We start from the raw sequence: 19,792 nt of genomic DNA, 5'->3' as shown, positions 1-19,792 counted from the left end.
GGAGGATCAGTTCAAGGGAATAGAAGTACTTTAGAAATACTTTCGACATGGAACTTGCCTCATTCAGAGGCTTTCAAGTAATGATAGCTGCATACCTCCAATAATATCATCAGGGAACATTAGACCATAAGACACAGGAATGGAAGTAAGGTCATTCGGCCGATCAAGTCCACTCCGCCATTCAATCATGGCTAATGGCCATTTCAACACCACTTACCTACACTCTTCCCATAGCCCTTAATTCCTTGCGAGATCAAGAATTTATCAATATCTGCCTTGAAGACACTTAATGTCTCAGCCTGCACTGCACTTCGTTGCAATGGGTTCCACAGGCCCACAACTCTCTGGCTGAAGAAATGTGTCCTCATTTCCATTCTAAATTGACCCCATCTAATTCGAAGGTTGTGCCCATGGGTCCTAGTATCCCCGCCTATTTCATGAGCATTTGTAACTATAACAAAAGATTGCTTGCAATATAGTGAAGGAAAATCCAGGCCAAAATGCAAACTTGAATTTAGTTGCTTGCCAATACAATATATATTGTTTGCCATAGGAATACCTTGGGAGCGAATGGTCCAAACAGAGTACTTATTACTGATTACTTAATTATTTCTAAATGTTATCCAAAAAAAAAGTATTGTTTGATATCTTTTGCTAGTACAGAGGGCAGATAGCTGACATCCACTCTTCCTTGACTTAAATTGTTTTTCTCAGTCAAACAACATGAATCATTGAATCTAGTTGGAATGTCATGCTGCAAAATGCTTGGTGACCAAGTTTTCTACCTACATTTAAAAATGTTCTCCTTGATCTGCTTCATCCTACAAAATTGCTCTGCAATGTAAAAGTAAAGTTGAAGTGATCTAGTAGTATAAAGTGATCTGCTATGAAACTTTCCTGGAGTTACAAAATGTTAATTGCATTTGTTCATGGATCTGCCATTTTTAACTTTGCATTTCAGTTTTGTTGGTAGTTAAGTCAGGTCAGATCACATTTGCAAACATTGTACAGATTCCCAATGACACCTTTTATGGTTCAGAAACAGGTTTGTGACACTATATGCACTTGATTCCAAGTCATTTCGGTGGCTTCAAACTACAAAGTTTGTGTTTGCATTATTTCTCCTGTTGTCAAGCTCGGCCCACAATTAAATGAAGAGTTTCAATATCAGTGAGAACTGACACTGTTACATAAAGCAGTTCACTTCTTAGGGCATTGGGAAATTATTTGATTGAGCAATTTAGCCTGAAGGATTTATAGAAGCTAATATTCATACATCAATTTACTTGGGTATTTTTACATCGATCATGGATCATCGTCAATACATATTCAGCACGACAGCATATCACAGAAGAAATTTTGTACTTGATAGAACGCAGGGCCTAATTTTTGAGGATTGAAAAGGCAGAGTTGTAGGTGTTGAGAGGACAAGTTTCCTATTGGCGCTCTTATCAAGAGTCTGGTACTAAGCTGTTGAAAGGCAAAGAGTAGAATGTATTTCAAAGTAATTGGCCCTTTGGGCACTCCCCTAGAGCTCTGGAACAAATAATAGAAGTTTCTGATTGGCCTTACTGTGCCATTGTTTGCCAAATGTATTATGCACAGTAGTAGAACTAAATAAATAGTTGGTGCAAGCAAATTTCCTTGTGATCATAACTTGATGCTTCAAATTTGATTTATTCTTTTGTTGGGAGCAAGAATTTTGATGCAGATTTGGATATATCAAATTTCTCCCTCCATGCAGTTCTTCTGCATATCATTATACTTTATATATAGAGCTGATTCCACTGGAATTACTTTTGTAAGATAGCTGAATAATGCTTGATGGCAGGTTTGCTGTGTTTACTTTGTAGGGTCAATTTGGCAAAATTAAATCATGCACAAACTATGTGCTTATTAATGGCTCTTGTGTCACAGTGTAGCATCCCTACCTTTGAGTTTGAAGACCCATGTTCAATTCCCACCTGTTTCAGAGCTGTTTAATAATATCTCTGAACAGGTTGATTGGAAAAATAGGTTCAAGAAAAATTATAATGCAGCTGATTACAAACTAACAATATATTTTCCTACAAAATTATGTTCATGACTTTACTATTCTGAATGTTCGCCTTTTCTACAGAGGAAAACCGTATAGGAATTCGTAGAGCCAAAACTGCGGCCAACTATCTTTAGCTAAAGCATAGCAATGTATTTGATCTCAGTAGCTGCTGGTGACTGTCCTTTACTTTTTACAGTGACTAAAAATGCTTGAGGTATGGTCTGCCTTGATATTTAAAAGTATTATATGTCAGCACTGCCTCCCTCGAGAGTACTTTGTTACCTTTTGAGCAAAAATATAGGTAAACGCAGGAGACAAACCTTGATTTACACTGAAAAGTCATCAGAAAGATTTTAGTGTTTGTGTTGGGCTGTTACTTGGATTTAATACTGCTGATAGTGAATTACTTCAGTTTTTGAATTTAAAGCATCCACTGGGCAATTACTTTTAGTTTTTGCAGTTATTGATGATTTGCAGATTTGACACACAAGTATAGGTGAAATTAATACATTGTACAATGCAGACTTGTTTTGTTTTCCCAACATTGTGCACATTAAGTTATTCATGGTAAAGATTTTGAATAATCACATAACTGCAGTTTTTTTTGGATTTTTTTTCTATATTCAGCTGTCAGTGTTTTGTAATGATCTAGATAAAGGAATTGCAGAAACAGATTTTAAGCAGAACATGCAAGGGATAGCAAAACGATCAGCTAATTGTTTTATCAATACGTTGAGAGAGAGAGTTTGGTGAAACAAAATGGAACTCTTTAAAGAACTTAATGGATACTGAAGAAAAGTCAGAAATTAAAGCAGAAAATGCTAACAATCATTAGATCTGGCAGCATCTGTGGAGAAAGAAAATACTTGTTTTATTTCAAACTGGAGAATGTAAACTAGTTAAATTAGTAAATTATATTCATGGAGCAAGATCCAAAATAATTGTTAAAAGGGAATCTAAAAATCAGTCAAGGAAAGGATGGGAGGAAGTACAGTGTAAAAGAAGGTTATGTATCAGATAATTGGGAATGATTTCCAGAGGGTTCCCATTCTAATAGAAACTGAGCAGAGGAATTTTCCAAAGTTCTCTTCATTTGGAGTTCTTTTGAGTAGGGTGGGGTTATAAAATTGGAAGTGCAACTTCATCCTTTAAGGAGGGAAGGAGAAACTAAGATAATAGCAGATCTGCTAGTTTAACGTCAGCTGTGATGATGATGATACTGCAGTTTACAGAGAGAGTTGTCTAAGTCGTCAATAAATACATCCACTGATCAGAATCAGCACAGATTTGTGAAAGGTCAGCCATGTCAGACAGGTGAGTTAAAACTTGAGTGAGTCATTACAATAGTGGATAAATAAGGATCTGTTGATATCTAGGTGGATGTTCAGAATATTCCATGTAAGGGATTAGTAGAAGAAATTAGAACACTGAAGTGGATGTGACTTCATGACATGAATTTATACAGATTCGTAGAATTATACACCATAGAAAGCAGGCCCTCAGACCCAACCTGTCTGTGTCAATCAGGTTTCCTAAACTGAACAAGTCCCATTTTCCTGTGTTTGGTCCATATATCTTTAAATATTTCCTATCTGTGTGCCTGTCCAAATGTCTTTCAAAATTGTATCTGCCTCTCAGGGAGGGCCACTCAACATGAAGCGTAAACTGATTTCTCGTCACAGTTGCTACCAGACCTGCTGAGCTTTTCCAGCAATTTCTATTTTTGTCTCTGATTTACAACGTCTCAAGTTCTTTTGGTTGTACCGGCCTCTACCACTTCCTCTGACAGCTCATTCCATAAATGCACCACCCTCTGTGGAGAAGGTTGCCCCTCAAGTCCCTTTTAAATCTTTCCCTTCTAACCTAAAACATACACCCTCCAGTTTTGGACTCCCTTACCCTGGGGAAAAGACTTTGGCTATTTACCTTATCTATGCCCTTTATGATTTTGTAAAGGTTACCCATCAGCCCCCTACGCTGCAGCTTAAAAAAAAAAGTCCCAACCTATCCAGCCTCTCCTCCTAAATCAAACTCTCCAATCTTGGTAACATTGAATCTTTTTATACCCTTTCCAGTTTAATAACATACTTCATATAGCAGGGTGACCAGAATTATATGCAATACTCCAAATATGGCCTTACCAATGTCTTGTACACCTGTAACATGCTGTCCCAATTCCTGTGCTTAATTCTCTAACCAATTTGGCGAAAGTGCCAAATGTCGTCTTCACCACTCTTCTACCTGTGATGCCACTTTCAAGGAACTATGTACCTGCACACCAGGCCTCTCTATTCGTTGACACTTCCCAGAACCCTACCATTAACTGTGTACGTCTTGCTCTGGTTTGTCTTACCAAAATGCAACACCTTGCATTTTTCCGAATTAAATTTCATTTTCCATTCCCCATTCCTTGGTCCACTGGCCCAGTTGATCAAGATCCCATTGTATTCTTAGAAAACCTTCTTCACAGTCCACCATACCTCCAATTTTGGTTTAATTATGCCTCCTGATCCAAAGTGTTCATATAAATAATGAACAACAGTAGCCCTGATCCTTGCAGCACACTGATCACAGGCCTCCAGTCTGAGCAACAACTTTCTAACAACAACTTTATCTCTTACCATCAAAACAATTTTGTATTCAGTTGGCTTGCTCCCCCTGGATCCCATGTGACCTAACCTTTACTAAGCAATCTACTTATGCAGAACTTTCTGGAATCCTTTCTAAAGTCCATGTTGACAATGCCAACTGCTTTGCCTTCACCTAACCTCTGTCACCTCTTCAAAAAACTCAACAATTTTCCATGCACAAAGCCATGTTGACTATCCCTAATCAGTTCTTGCATTTCCAAATGCACGTAGAGCCCTGCCTTTCAGAATCCCCTCAACAACTTAACTACCACTGACATTAGACTGTCCAGTCTGTAGTTCCTTGGCTTTTCCTTGCAGCCTTTGTTAAATAGTGGCACAGCATTAGCTATCCTCCAGTCTTCCAATACCTCATCTATGGCTGTTGATGATACAAGTATCTCTGCTAGGGGCCTGGCAATTTCTTCCCTAGCTTTCCACAATCTCCTGTGATAGACTTGATAGATTTGGTTAGTTGTTGAGCATGATGACTGGTATTCTGTAGGGATCTCTATTGGAATCTGAGCTGTTCACTATATGTACTAATGGGTGGAGGCTAGTACAATTGCAACGTTTAAAAGGCATCTGGATGGGTATATGAAAAGGAAGGATTTGGAGAGATATGGGCCGGGTGCTGGCAGGTGGGACTAGACTGGATTTGGATATCTGTTTGGCATGGACTGGTTGGACCGAAGGTCTGTTTCCGTGCTGTACATCTTTATGACTCTATGATTTAGAAAATGTAATTTCCCCTCTATACCGTATAGCCAAGTTTCAGATAATGTAAATTAGGAGGCAGTGAATTTTGTGGATTAAAACTGGAAGTTACAGTTGAGCATAGGCAACCTAAATTTGTGGACAAGGTATGGCAAATGAAGTTAGAGTCATAGATTCTTAGAGATGTACAGCATGGAAAGTTTGAGAAACTGAGCGATTAGTTGCTTTGCATTTGAGAAAAATGAATCAGGGTATTTTCTTAATAATCTGGGTACAGTGTGTGAGCAAAGGAATTTAGATTGTCATGCGTACCTGTGCACAAGTGTAAACGTAATCAAAACATTTAATGGATTGTTTGCTTTTATCTCCGTGATTGGAATTTGAAAGTGAGCAAGCAATCTTTAGTTTGTTAGGGTCTGTCTAATTTGTGTAACCGCATTCAGTTCTGGGCACTAATCATCAGGAAAGATATATAGACTTTGGAAGGCGTAGAGGCCTCAAAACTATACCACTGCTTAAGGAATTAAATTAGCCTCCATTTCTGTGAATTTATAAGTTTGAAAGTATTTAAAGTGAAAGAACTATTTGCTTTGTTTATGCAGAAGCTATTTCCTCAGGAGAAGCAATCCAGATCAAGAAAACATGAGTGAAATCAGGAAGCAATTAACTGTACAAACAGTAGTATGTCTATTGAGTTCTTTGTCCAATTCAATTTGAGATTATGAAATCTCTGCTCAGTAAGACTTCGTATTGTATAACACTGAGGGATGTGAAACTGGAGATTGTGATCAGTCACGCTCTCATTGATGGGTAGAGCGGGATCGATGGGCTGAGCAGCCTACATCTGTACCAGTGTTCCTAAGAAAAAAGTTGTTATTACAGGTTAATGATGTTGCATTAATTGTAACATCCCTAATTAATATACAGGTATGACCACGTGAAGCCGTCAAACCAAGGATTGTCAGAGGTTCAGAGTGGTCCTACGCCATTGATCTCGAAGGATTCTGCCACCGCATCAGCTTCTAAACTTACTCCACTTACCAAATTAAATGGTGAAATGAGCACAAAAACAGTGATTGAGGAATCCAACCCTGCAACAAGTTCAAACCTGGAGGACTGGGTTAATGCAGCAGAATTTATACCTGGACAGCCATACTGTGGACGAAGTAAGCTGATTCGACATGTTTACGTGCTTGATACTTAACAAAATAAACAAAAACACAAAACAATCCACTGTAGTATTTCTCAGTTTACTGCATATAGCCTTCCGTGTTCAAAATGATTTACAATAATTTGTACCAAGCAGTTCCCTATTACCTCTCAAAATGAGCAAGGGATACCTATAAGGAATTGGTAAATGATACAGCTTTGATTTCTTTTTTCAAAAGTACTTTTGGTTTTGTCTTTGTTTTGCTCAGATTTTGTGAAAATGGAGGTTACAGTGTTAAAACTAAAACAGCACTATTTGATCTAAGTTAGATATATGAAGGTAAGTTATGTTTCTGTGCACCACTTCCTACACACTCATACGTTATTAGTGAGACACACTCAATTGTTCTTTTTAGGCGCTGGTTTTACAGTGCTCCTGGAGAGGCCATCACTTTTTTTTTCTTTTTATTAGTTCTCCTGTTTTCATTCCTCTTCATTATTTTGCATAAATGTGATTTTAACATTTTAACGTTGATTCAAATCATAGCCATATGCCACAAAATGCCATGAATTCTTTCGGAATAAAATGATAAATCAATAACTTACCTAAAATCCACGTTTGAAATTTTCTCAGCAATGTTTAATTATTAGGAGAAAGAAAAATGTGTTTAGTTTCATGCTTACACCCTGGTATTAATTCTGTTGTTTGATATTTTGACTGATATTCTGTAAGAATACGGTAGGAAGATAACATAGGAAATACAATGAGAGGTTACAATAATGGTGCAGAATACATGTTATAATCAAGAACGAGGACAGACTGCATGTCAAATACCTTTGGGCTAATGGAACTTACTTTGCCTTGTTAAAAGGTTTTGTTAAGTAGAACCTATGAAACAGCACAATTTGCATTGCAGTAATATTTACAGCATAAAGTTTTAACTACCAACGAGTGTCATGTAGAGCTTTTTTTTGTGAAGTGCTGATAAATCAGATTCAGTTTTAATTCTGTTCCCCAAAGGACTTTTCTTTATTCAACTGTTTCAGAATGCAGCAAGGCCTGAAATTTGCTGTTTTTTTTTAAAAAGGACGTGGCATCATGTGCATATGTGTCGTATTATGAAATGAAGAAATTCATTCGCCTATCGTTTTTTTAAAATGTAACTTCAAACTTTGTGGTATCTCAGAGCCACTATAAATGTCTGCAGATTTTACCGTTTAGTGAAGCTGCTGTATTTAGTGTTACAAGTCATTAACGTGCCAAAACCTGCTCTGGTCACGATATATGGGATAGCCTAAGTTAGATTTTAACTGCTCATTTACAATGTCACCCAGTACAGTGGAACCTAATATGAATGTGATGATCTTGCAAAACGTCTGGTCTTTTGCTGAAATTTAGCAGCTATTACATAATTATTGAAGATATCTTGAATTTCTCCTTGTTTGTGATAATGCCTTTTTAAATCAAATGCAAAAGTTTTTAAAGAAGTTTCCCAAGTAAATTAGATTAGATTCCCTACAGTGTGGAAACAGGCCCTTCAGCCCAACAAGTCCACACCAACTCTCCGAAGAGCAACCCACCCAGACCCGTTCCCCTACGTTTATCCCTGACTAATGCACCTAACACTATGGGCAATTGAGCATGGCCAATTCACCTAACCTGCACATCTTTGGACTGAGAGGAAAACGGAGCAGCTGGAGGAGGCTCACGTAGATAGAGGGAGAATGTGCAAACTCCACACAGACAGTTGCCCAAGGCAGGAATTGAACCCAGGTCCCTGGCGCTTTGAGTCAGCAGTGTAACCACTGAGCCACCATGCCACCCAGTAAAAAAACACATTTAAGAACCCCTACATTTAAAATGGTATCACTTCTTAAAATGTCAATACTTGGGAAGAAAGGCTAGTTATTGACAGTAATGTGTTTACATTAATAATTTTAGTAATGTATCATCAAAGCACGTTCATTGTGCCAGGAGATCTCATTATTAAAAATCCATCGACATGTGCAAGTCTAATTTTTGTCCAGGAGTATTAGTGTAAATGAACATGAATGAGTAGTTTCAATGCACTTTCTTAAAATTCCTCATATTTCCTTTCTCCCAAAAGGATTCTCAAGTGCCTGATCCAGTGTGACTGCTTGTGGATGGTCAGGTACTGAAGCAAACCTGGTTGTAAACATATGCTGCTGTTGAAACCTGGAGGGGAAACTGCAGCTCCATCTTTCCATTGTTGATCTAGTTTCAAGATGGCAGAGTTGCAGCAGCACTGTTGTTATTTTTTTTGCTAAAACTTAGTTTTCTATTTGTCATCTAATGATAGAATTCTCCCATAACTATACGATTTTGGCAGAGCAGTTTTTTCATTCTTTGAAGTTTACTATCTCTACAAGGAGTGCGCATCTTTCATTTTTGGGTGGAATCTTTTTGTGCATTGTATTCTTGCCCCAAATAAAAGGAAGCTCAGTTCCTCAAGTGCCATTTTTATATTGGCGACCTGGATATGTAGTTACTCAAGGCTTGGTTCTTCATCTGTAAAGGACATCTTGAAATTGAAAGCAATTGTCTCAATTTACATGTCTGTAGACACTATTTTCATGCAGTTTTGATGAATTTAGGTCATGTGACCTTATGGAATTAGAATTCTATTATGAAGAGACAGTGTAGTTATTTTCAAAGAATAAACTTATTTAAGAGATTTTTGTTCATTTTGACTATATTCTAATCCAGACGAGATAGGTGCAATATATTTACAGTGGAAGTACTTCTCGCTTTAAACAACTAATATTCTACTTTAAATGTTGAGGGAGGGATCTATAGTCAGCTAAACTTTGGACCGTTTAGTCTGATGTACCTGTAGAAATCACTGAGGCAATCCAAAAGGTGAGTCATTATTGAAATATAAATATCACAAAGTGGAAATAAATTCAAATCTACATATTTTTGGTATTTTTAAACTTTATCTTCAAGAACATTTGCTTTTAACTAACTCTGGTTATGCAAGCTTGACGAGTATATTTTTCACTTTGACAAAACTTGGTCAAGTCAAAATAAAATTAATTATATTTTTCCTTTTAACAGCCAATTGTAATTTATTGGGCTATTGATGTTTAATTTCATTAGCAGGATACTTAAAAAGGAATTAGTTTCCATTCATGTCACAACTATGTAATAATGCACAACCACGTAAACACCTTTGGTTGCATATATTTAGTAGCTGGTATGAGAGAAGCATTGTTTCATAAGCATGATTGCAACCTACTGTGCACAAGAGGGAACAGCTGGATCGAAATAGAAGACTGCAATCAAGCCATCATCAATAACAACCATGTGTTATTCCTGTTCAGTCACACTTTGCCCCACTTCACCTCTTCTCTGAAATATTTCATGTTACTCTTTTCTCTTCATGTGGTAAGTAGCAGGGTTTCTTTACCTTGTGCTGCGGTTGAAAACCACAGTATTTTGTACTTTGGAATGTTTCTCAGTGGAGCTATTGAACTTGCTCCTGTAATTTTGCAGTGCCTAGATATTACTGTTTGTTGTTTTGTTTAACTTACATTGTAATTTTAGTAGCTATAACATTATCAGCATTTAAAATGACTTGTATTTTTTATAAAAGATTTGACTTAAGAGAATACCGTATGTCAGCACGGTCACAATTGTATAAAATGCACTTGGTCATACTTTAATCACTTAAAAAGTAACATGCTTAAATTAATTATGTGCTATCTTTCCCTGTGTTCCTTCCTCCCATTGTCTGTAGACTGGGTGAAACAGATTTACTTGCAGATGGTTTATGAGCTGTTGTTTGTGCTGCTGACTGATCAGGACTGAAATTCTTGTCTGATGTAGACATAAATTATTTATAGAAAGCAGCCATTCCAAATTTGTCTGATTTTCTCTTGTTTTATGATAACATGTGTATTTGTTTTTTTTTGCATTTTTAAAAATGCTTCTTTAAAATAGTTCATAATAAGGCTTATTATTTTATATTTTCTTCATGGTTTACTTTTTTTTAAATGGTTCATCTCCGTCTGCTATCAGAAAGGAATTGTATTTTAATCCAGTTAAAGGTGAAAGTGTTTGTGGATGGTTTCAACACCGTATGAGAGAGAGGGAGGTTGAAGATTGATGTACGAGGTTTTGGCACAATCCAGATGAATGTGTGTGAAATCCCAGAAAAGTTATAAAATTAGAACAAATGGTTTTGATATTACCTAGAAAAATGGGATGTGTACAAAAGGATTTGGGGAGATGTTGCTAAGTTTACAGGAAGAGTTAAAGCTCATTTCATGCCTGTTTGATTTTATTTTTGCTTTTTTTCTTGTAAAGCCAAATGCTATTGTATAAAATCTGTTCACTTGTGATTGAATCCACTTTGCTGACATTAAGGTACAATTTTGAAATACCGTTCTCCTATGTAAGTTTAATTCTGCAATAAAGAATGCAATCATCCACAGTGTAGATTTTTATTTAAACCATAAAGCTGTAGTGCAGGATTCTTAAATTACTCTATATTTAGTATGATATAAATACTAGATCACTTCACTAAAGCCAACAGTAATCAAAGGAAGTGCTAATGGAAGTTCTGCTTTTCAAGATCTGGTCCCTGTTCTTATCCAAAAGATAACTGAACTTTAAACAGAATTCAAGCCCACACTTTATCTGAGAACTTTATTTCAGTAGGCAACCCTCCATAAAACTCTTCCATTGTTGATTACTGGCTGCTTATGTTTGCACAACCAGTTTAAATGCAATTACCTTTTAATATATCCATCTCCTGTAGCCTCATTCCTTACATCTCCGTCAATCCTTCAGACCATGTTTAATAACCGTATTTTAGCTATATCACAAAAGGGACAATTTTTATTAATAAATATTATTTGAAGTGCTATATTCTGTTGAAATTTTACCAGAGCTACTATTTGGATTGCTATGATTTATCATCATTTAATTGTTGCTTTTTTTAAAATGATGACACTTTAATTTAATACCAATGTTGAATTCCATTGACGTGAGCTGTTGGGAAAGTAATAAGGCAGCAGGTCAAAATCTGAATTTCAGCACATAAGGTTGCAAATATATATTTGTAATGAACAATTTGTCTGAAAATTATTCTTGGAGTTCAGTTGCCACTTCTTTTTGTTGTTACTTTCTTGGTTTATAATTTTATTTTGAATTCTTTTGATTTAGATTAGTTTGAACATTCTATTGTTACTATTGCGATCTGCTGATATTTCAGTAAAAGATGCCCCCTTAGAACACACACAATTCATTAACAATTATGTGTTTAGAATTTATGCATATTAATGACCAGGCATTTTTATTGTGCTTGAGCTGTTTTAGGTGAATACCTGAATGCAGGCATGCAGTCATTTATACAAAATTGATGAGATTAAACCACATGAAGTCCTTATTCTGTGGATAAATATTAATATTAACTGTGTTAACTTTCTTGTACAAAACATGAATATTTGCTTTGATATTTAAACAAGTACAATCTTTGTAATGTTCCAAAAAAAAGTTTCACTTTCAATTTAATCTTCACTCATGGCTAAAATAAAAATCAGTGGATGGAAGAAATTATAAGCCTTGTGTGCACTGTGTAGTTAATCTTGCAGTATGATTTGCTAAGTTTAATATTTGAGAGATAATTTACACTCTTCTAGACTGTCATCAAACTAAAAGAATGAGTTCTGAGTTCCTGTTGTTGGATGTCAAGTCAAAAGAATCATTTTGCCTGTACATGTAATTTGATGTTCCACTTAGATGAGAAAACTACATTGGTGGAAGAAGAAAGTTATTACTATTGTACATCTTTTTAGACAACTCAAATTTTCTGATCACTGACTGCATATCGTTGGTTGAGGCCCATACGGGCCAGAACATAGTCCAATGAACATCCTTAAAAGAGTGAAATGATGGTTGCACAACTATCTTAAAAAATAGTGTTCACCTGAAACTGTAAATCAAACTGGCAAGGTGAAAGATTTCTGGCAAATTGATTGAAGTGATTGTGCAGTTGTCTATTCTGCTTTAATATCCTGGGCTTGGGAGTCTGCTTCACATACAGGGTACTTGAAGTTTATAAATCCATGTCCTTACATACCAGTTTTCTTGCAAGCAGTGTGTTGGAAAGACCATATACATTTTTTTGTGGCTGATAACAGAAAACAAATTCCTACCTATGATATACTTTGCAGCGATGCAATGAGTCCAGTCTGAAATAAAGCTCCCTAGGTCTTCGGATCAAAACTTGACAAAAACTCTGGCCTTATCGTGAAAGGCTTGAAGACAACACTAGTTCAGTCACTGGCTTCAGTTGGGAGAGGAATGGAATCGTAGAAACATATAATACAGGAAGAGGTCATTAGTTATGTCTTGTCATTTGTTATCAATTTCCTGACTAATTCCATGTACAGCTGACTCCATTTCCTGAATGTCAACACCACGTATTTTCCTGTTAAGGTTTTTGGGCTGATTGGTATTTATCTTTCAGATTGTTCATAGTTTCTAGATTTTATATCTATTAAAAAAACCAAAGTTAGGTTCAATAATGACACAACAATATCGGTATTATTTCTCTATTAGTATATTTTAGATTAACCTATGTATTGTTTTTGAAATTGATTAGAAATCAATACAGCTGTTTGGAAGATTGCTTACTATATGGTAAAACCTATGTGTATGGTTTAACATAAACATACTAATTCTTTGTTTCGGCTATCATGTAGTATGGCAAAATTAATTCAGGTATTTCAAGATATTTTGTAGGCCTAATTTGATCAGTTTGCTCTTCCAAAACATTATTCCAGCTTTTCACATGCATAATTACCCTAGCTAAATTGGATTGCCTCATGGAAGAAGCATAACAGTTTAAAATATCCAGGAAACTGTTGCCCAAATATGTGAGCTTAACTGTATAATTTTGTAAGTGTGGTTCTAACAGGTCCGCCATAATTCTCTCCATTTATGTAATAAATAATTGAATTAAATGTTTCTGTGTATATTTCTGCTTTTGGAGATTTCTATAATATTGTAGAGAATGATTGAGATATGGAAATAACTAAGAATAGAATAGAGAAGAACTTTTGAACTTGGTTTCAATATCTTTTTTGCAATGTGGTTGCTTATTTTGAGAGATATGGGTTATCTCAGTTCATAGATGCTCTGTTCAGTTATGTTCAGATATGGTATTAGATGATTGAAGTGATTAATCCAATCTACTCATGTGAAAGAATGCCTCAACTTGCCTCACTGTTTTAAAACGGAACTTCACAGGAATACTGATTAATTACATTTTGAAGATTACTGTTTTGAATGTACACCAGGCATGGTAGGAGCAATTTCAATCCCCAGTGTCACTGAATTTCCTATCATCTTGGAAAGAGAAAGCATTATTTGAAATGAATGTTTCTGTTGGGCAGCTGTTTTGTTGGATTCCTACTTACTAAAAATATAATCATGCCTGTCCTTTAGCAAAACCATTTGGAAGGTCCAAAGATTAAATTTGAGTTTCAAAAATGCATGCCCTTATTGAAGGTTAGATACTCTTGACTGTTCTACACATTATATTTTCCCGCAATATAAAAGTTGAGTTTATAAAGTTTAGATAGGGTCACTGACACATTTTCATAAATGCATTGTTTAACTGGAGGAACTTTAGAATATCAGATTTGATGCTTAACGGAATGCAACACACCCGTTTCCCGAGTAAACTATTTAAAGGTACAAGATGCAATATGGTGCATGCTGAATGATACATTTCAAAATGCATAGGGCATAAGTTGTACTTGTTAATCTAAACTGATCTTCTGGTGCCGATACGGTGGCCACCTTCTGGCATAATTTGTGCACTTTCTTGGGATGAATAGTCGAAGGCAACTCGACTGTCTAAAAAGAACTTCTGTTGGCATTTGAAACAAATACATGTTTAGGTTATTAGTAATTCCCAGATGGTCTGCAAATGCATTTTTATTTAATGCAATATGTTACAACCACTAAAGTTGTCTCAATGTTTTGTTTAGTCAGGTTTTTTTTCTCTGTCCTGTATTGATTACTTAAAGGAACTCTGAATGTCTTCACAAAGCAGTAAATAAATAGGTATCCATTTGCTGATATGTAAATAAGTTTCTAGCCACAGCTGATCTTTCATTTTCAAGTTAAGCCATTGGATATGTGCTGTCCCATCACTTCTCCTCCCCGCTGTTCCATCACTTCTCCTCCCCACTGTCCATAGCCCAAAATTTGAAAAAAGATTAAGTTACTATGATATTGGGGCTTAGGGTTAAATTATAAGAACAAGTTGCATAAACATAACTTGTATAGAATATCAAGGGATGCTTTGGGTGAGATGTTTAAGAACTCTATAGAGAGGCAAACTGTATTTCCTCTGGTTAGAAGAAAAGCAAAATTGAGAACAATAATGCAGAACCAGATAACTCGGTTGGGTAATTAGGAACATCTTTTCACACATACAGATGGTAGATTACTGGATTTCTTTCCCACTAAAATGCTATGAATATTGACATAGTGCTTCCTAAACTGATTTTTTTTAAAAATTAGATAATGGGGATCAAAGGATATGGAGATAAAACATAAACATGTTTCCGGTAGAAATCAGCCAGGAGTGATGGAACAGGAACCTGATTGGAAAGGTTCTGATGTAGAGCTGTGGGATAAGTGGGTTGAGTCTTCCGAGAAAGAAATTTAGTGACTTTGGTGTGAAATGGGAGGCTGTAGATTAGTAAATAGCTTTCAAGGACTGTGAGGGTGGTTGCTTTGAGTTGATGAATGGTAATGGCAGTTTTAAAAGGGAACAGGGTATTTCCCCAAAGAATGGAAGACCAGCGACACTGAATACTAATTAAGTGGGGAACCACTGCAGAACAGAAGGATTCGGGAGTCCCTGCACGAATCACAATAAACTTGCATCCAGTTTCAGTGGGTAAAATGGAAGGCAAATGCCTTTTATTTCAAAGAGAATAGTATAAAAGTATGGGAGTTTTACTAAAACTAATCAAGGCACCAGTCAGACCACAGCTGGAATACTGTGAATGGTTTTGGATCCATTATTTAAGGAAAGATACACTGATGTTGGAGCCAGTCCAGAGAATATTCACGAGGCTGATTCTGGGTTTGGAATGATAGTCTTGGGAGAGGTTGAGAAGGTTGCCCCGTATGTGTTGGAATTTAGAAGAATTGAACTGATTTTGAAGCCAACATGATTCTTGGGGGACTTGACGGCACAGTGGCTCAGTGGTTAGTACTACTGCCTCGCAGCGCCAGGGACCTGGCTTTGATTACAGCCTTGGGCGATTGTCTGCATGGAGTTTGTACGATCTCCCTGTGTCTGCATGGGTTTCCTGTGGGTGCTCCGCTTTCCTCCCACAGTCCAAAGATGTGTGGGTCAGGTGAATTGGCTGTGCTAAATTGCCCATAGTGTGAGGTGCATTAGTAGGGAGTAAGTGAATGGGTCTGGGTGGATACACTTCGGAGGGTCACTATGGACTTGTTGGGTCAAAGGGTCTGTTTTCGCGCTGTAGGGAATCTAATCTTGAAGGTAGATGCAGAGAGGTTGGTTTTCCTTGGGGAAGAGTATAGGGCCAGAGGGCATAATCTCAATAAGAGGTTGCACAGTTAAGGCAGACATTCATGAATCTGTAGTATTCTTTACGTGGAGAACTTTCATTAAGTGAGATATCATTTTGATCCATAACGGAATCAAGGATTATTGGGAAATATTAGGAGAGTGAAGTTAAGGATTATCAGATCGGCCATGATTTCATTGGATGATGGAATAGACTTGATGGGTTGAATGGCCTACGGCTGCTGTTATGTCTTATGATATTAACTGTTTATAATGTCAGCTAAAATGGAAACCAGCGAGGGAAGTCAGTGAGTCATCAGTTTAATGGGAATATGGAGGGAAAAGACTGGTCTCCTGGTTAAGATTAACTTAGAGGATATAATTGAAAAAGTCGAGAAAAGGCACAGGGTCAGAATCTGAATAAAAGGAACCTTGAGAGGGATGTTTGAGCTGGCAGTGTGAATGAGGATGCAGCTGAGTAAATGCTCTCTTTTCAATAATGATGAGTTCCGTGCATTTGCTTAAGGTCAGGGGACCAAGGTTTAAAGAAACAGTGGATTCAGAATGCTAATATAATAGTATTTATCTGATCACTATCAGCACTGCTGCCTCACAGCACCAGAGACCCGAGTTTGATTCCAGCCCCGGGCAACTGTCTGTGTAGAGTTTGCATCTTCTCCCTGTGTCTGCTTTGGTTTGTTCTGGTTTCCTCCCACAGTCCAAAGATGTGCGGTTTGGTGAATAGCCCAAGCTAAATTGTCCATATGTCCAACGATGTGCAGTTGGTGGATTAACTATGGGAAATGCATCGGTATGGGATGCTCTTTGGAGGGTTGGTGTGGACTTGATGGGCTGAATGGCCTGTTTGGACATTCTGGGCATTCTATATGATTTAACAGAGGAGAGTGGAGGCCAGATGGAGCTTGATGTTGGAAAATCAATGACTGAAACAGCTGTGCACCAGTTATGTTCAAATATAATTTCCTTGGATTTTAATTGAAGTTGACGAAATGGCAGTTTGGGAGAGCATAAGTACAATTTTACTGAAGTGAAAAGTATCACATTTTGAGTGAGTGCCTGAACAGATGACCAATTTAGAAGTGTTGGGTAATGGATGACCAATGACGACTGCTGAGAGTTTAAAAAAGCAGTTGTAAGTGGGTGTCAAGAGTTTAGTTATGATACAGAAGGAAGGAGAATCCGAAGGTGAGAGTACATGGAGATGCTTTTCTTATGATTATAATTAAGATGGCAAGCTGGAATGATACTTCTCGTTTTGTGCTTTTTGCCAATTTTCTTGATTTTATTTTGATTGTTGAACTGTACTTGAAAAACACTACACAACAATAGTCTTTGGGTCCCTTTGCATGCAAAGGGGCATGCAACCTGGTTGTAAAGAAATTATGAAGCTATAAAAATACAAAATTCAAGAACTTTAGATGTAAGTGAAATTGTATTTGAGAGGAAGCTTTAGTTTCATACTGCACTCTTGAAATAAGCTGGGTATTTTAGTAACTCCTATCACTTGAGTCAACATCCAGCATGCCGTGTGGGAGTTGTTGTAACCTGCTGAACTGAAATATACAAGATGTATTTTGCAGTCAGCAGTTGAAGCAATTGCATTTTCCACTAACTTTAGTAAAAGTCCCAGAAAGGCCCTAATGATTTCTGTGACATTAGCTTTTTTTTTCCTTCACTTTCCTGATTGCGATTTTAAGCTGACATCAAGTCAATAGGATGTGCTTAAATAGAGAAAAGAAGTTTACAGTAACTTCTAAATTTTCAGATACAGATGTAAATTAATTTTAAAATAAAGCAAAAATGTCTTAAAATATTTTTAAAATATTCGTAATATGGAATATTTCATGGAAAAATTGGACATCGCAAATACAAAATTAATTTTCAGAGCTAGTGATGGTATTTGTGCAGCAGTTAGCAGTAGTTGTGAAATTAATATGCCAGTTACTTATGTAATGATATGACTTTGAGGTTTGACATAAGATTAACCACTTAAGAGGAGCTTTCCTCCTGTTTTCAATGTTGACAGAATAGTCCCAGAGGAGTCTGGAATCACTGACAGCAATTTCTGGACTGCCACATTATTCTGTGCATGTGTGGAACTCTGAAATTGATCTTAATTTCATTTTAATACTGATGGAAAAGGCCTACAGTTTTGCCATTATTAACACTAAAAAATCTAGGTCATTACTTTTTAACTGTAGGTTTCCTTTTTATGCTGATAACTAAGTGGATTTTTGGGAATTGGCTGCACTCAACTTCCAGTTAACACTTTGCCAGACTTAACGTTTAACAGCAGCTTGTTAGTAGGAAGAGGGAAATTTTACCGGAAGTTTTTGATACCCTGGTGTTCACAGTGCTGCTTAAAAACAGTTATATGAAATTTACTGATTAGACCAAAGTAGATTAGGTGTTCAGTGGAAAGGAATTAGGATTAACTGTGTGGATATGTAGCATAATTTGAATAGTCAGTGTGAATTATGTATACAATAAAGAATTTAATTTAAATAAAAGATTGTTTAGAATAGGTATTGCACTGTTCTTTTTAGAGAATGCACAGTGTTTCATGAGTTCTTTCAGGCCACCAGTAAGTTAATTGTCAACTATGTTTTGTAACTTTATTAATTCTTGTGTAAGGCTGTGGAAAATTGCATTATATTTTGAGTTTTCAAAAGAAAAATACATAATATTAAACAGAGTCAATTTCATTTGTTTGGTCCATAATTGCTACCAAATCAGCAATAAGCATATTACATTTTTTTAAAAAAAGTTTCCTGTTGGTGTCATTCCCTGCAAAGTATTTTATATGGTTTAGTTACAGTAGCAGAACTAGAGTGTAGCTTTAGCCGCACTGTTATATTACCTCATCAGATATCTGTTTAAATAAGAATAAAATGACCCTGGAGCAGCTATACAGGACTTCATAGTGATTAGTGGATGTGATTGCCCAAAGAATTCCCCAACTTGATGTCCAGTCACAGACGGCAGTGCTATTTGGAGGAACCATTCAACTGCTCATTATTCCTCAAACGTAGATGGTGTATTTGCAGCTAATATGTGAACCATGTGAGGTAAGAAATGATACTCCAAATATACAGTAAGGTTTACCTTTCATGATTAAAATTTAAACCTTTGAGAAGACTGTCATTTGTTTAACTGGATAGCACATATTAACCTACTCTATGCTAATCGCATTCACTGGTAAATGTTACAACTCCTCCAGTTCCACATATTATGTTAATTTCATTATGTAAACACATAATATTAGCTTTCAGAATATAGTGACTGTTCATATTATGAATATTGGTAGGAAAGTTGGGAATTCATAACACAGTTTAGAGAGAATTTTATTATCTTTTATCCAAAAACATTCATTAATGACTGGGTTGTATTCAGCTCAGGCTTTCTTTGATAAGGATGATGTAACCTAAGTTATTGAAAGCTGAACTGTCAGCATCTTGGATAGGACCAAAGTGCTAGTTACAAACCAACAATAACTATAGAGATAGAATGATCTGGAGTGGTATTCAAGTCCACTTTTAGGTTTTTATTTTCCTTTTTATTTAAAAAGCTAGTTTACAATCAATGATTTAGAAGACTGGATACTTCTATAAAATGTTAAACTTAATGCAGCTTGATATCTTTACTCCCAACAT

The 19,792-nt window shown here is 36.3% G+C and overlaps 1 protein-coding gene across 2 annotated transcripts in view; it reads left to right on the top strand.

Annotated features, from left to right (window-relative positions):
- The window catches only part of mkrn1 (makorin, ring finger protein, 1), a 60,157-nt gene that overhangs the window by 22,887 nt on the left and 17,478 nt on the right, over positions 1 to 19,792 (top strand). For both annotated transcript variants that reach the window (XM_072552237.1, XM_072552236.1), the window contains one exon: positions 6,310 to 6,548. In XM_072552237.1, the coding sequence (XP_072408338.1) occupies positions 6,310 to 6,548 (239 nt within the window). The remainder of the gene's footprint in view (positions 1 to 6,309; positions 6,549 to 19,792) is intronic.

This window comes from Chiloscyllium punctatum, chromosome 32 (genome assembly GCF_047496795.1).
Source record: "Chiloscyllium punctatum isolate Juve2018m chromosome 32, sChiPun1.3, whole genome shotgun sequence".
NCBI classification, from domain to species: Eukaryota; Metazoa; Chordata; class Chondrichthyes; order Orectolobiformes; family Hemiscylliidae; genus Chiloscyllium; species Chiloscyllium punctatum.
The sequence above is the reverse complement of the archived record's forward strand: the minus strand, read 5'-3'. Positions and strand labels throughout refer to the sequence as shown.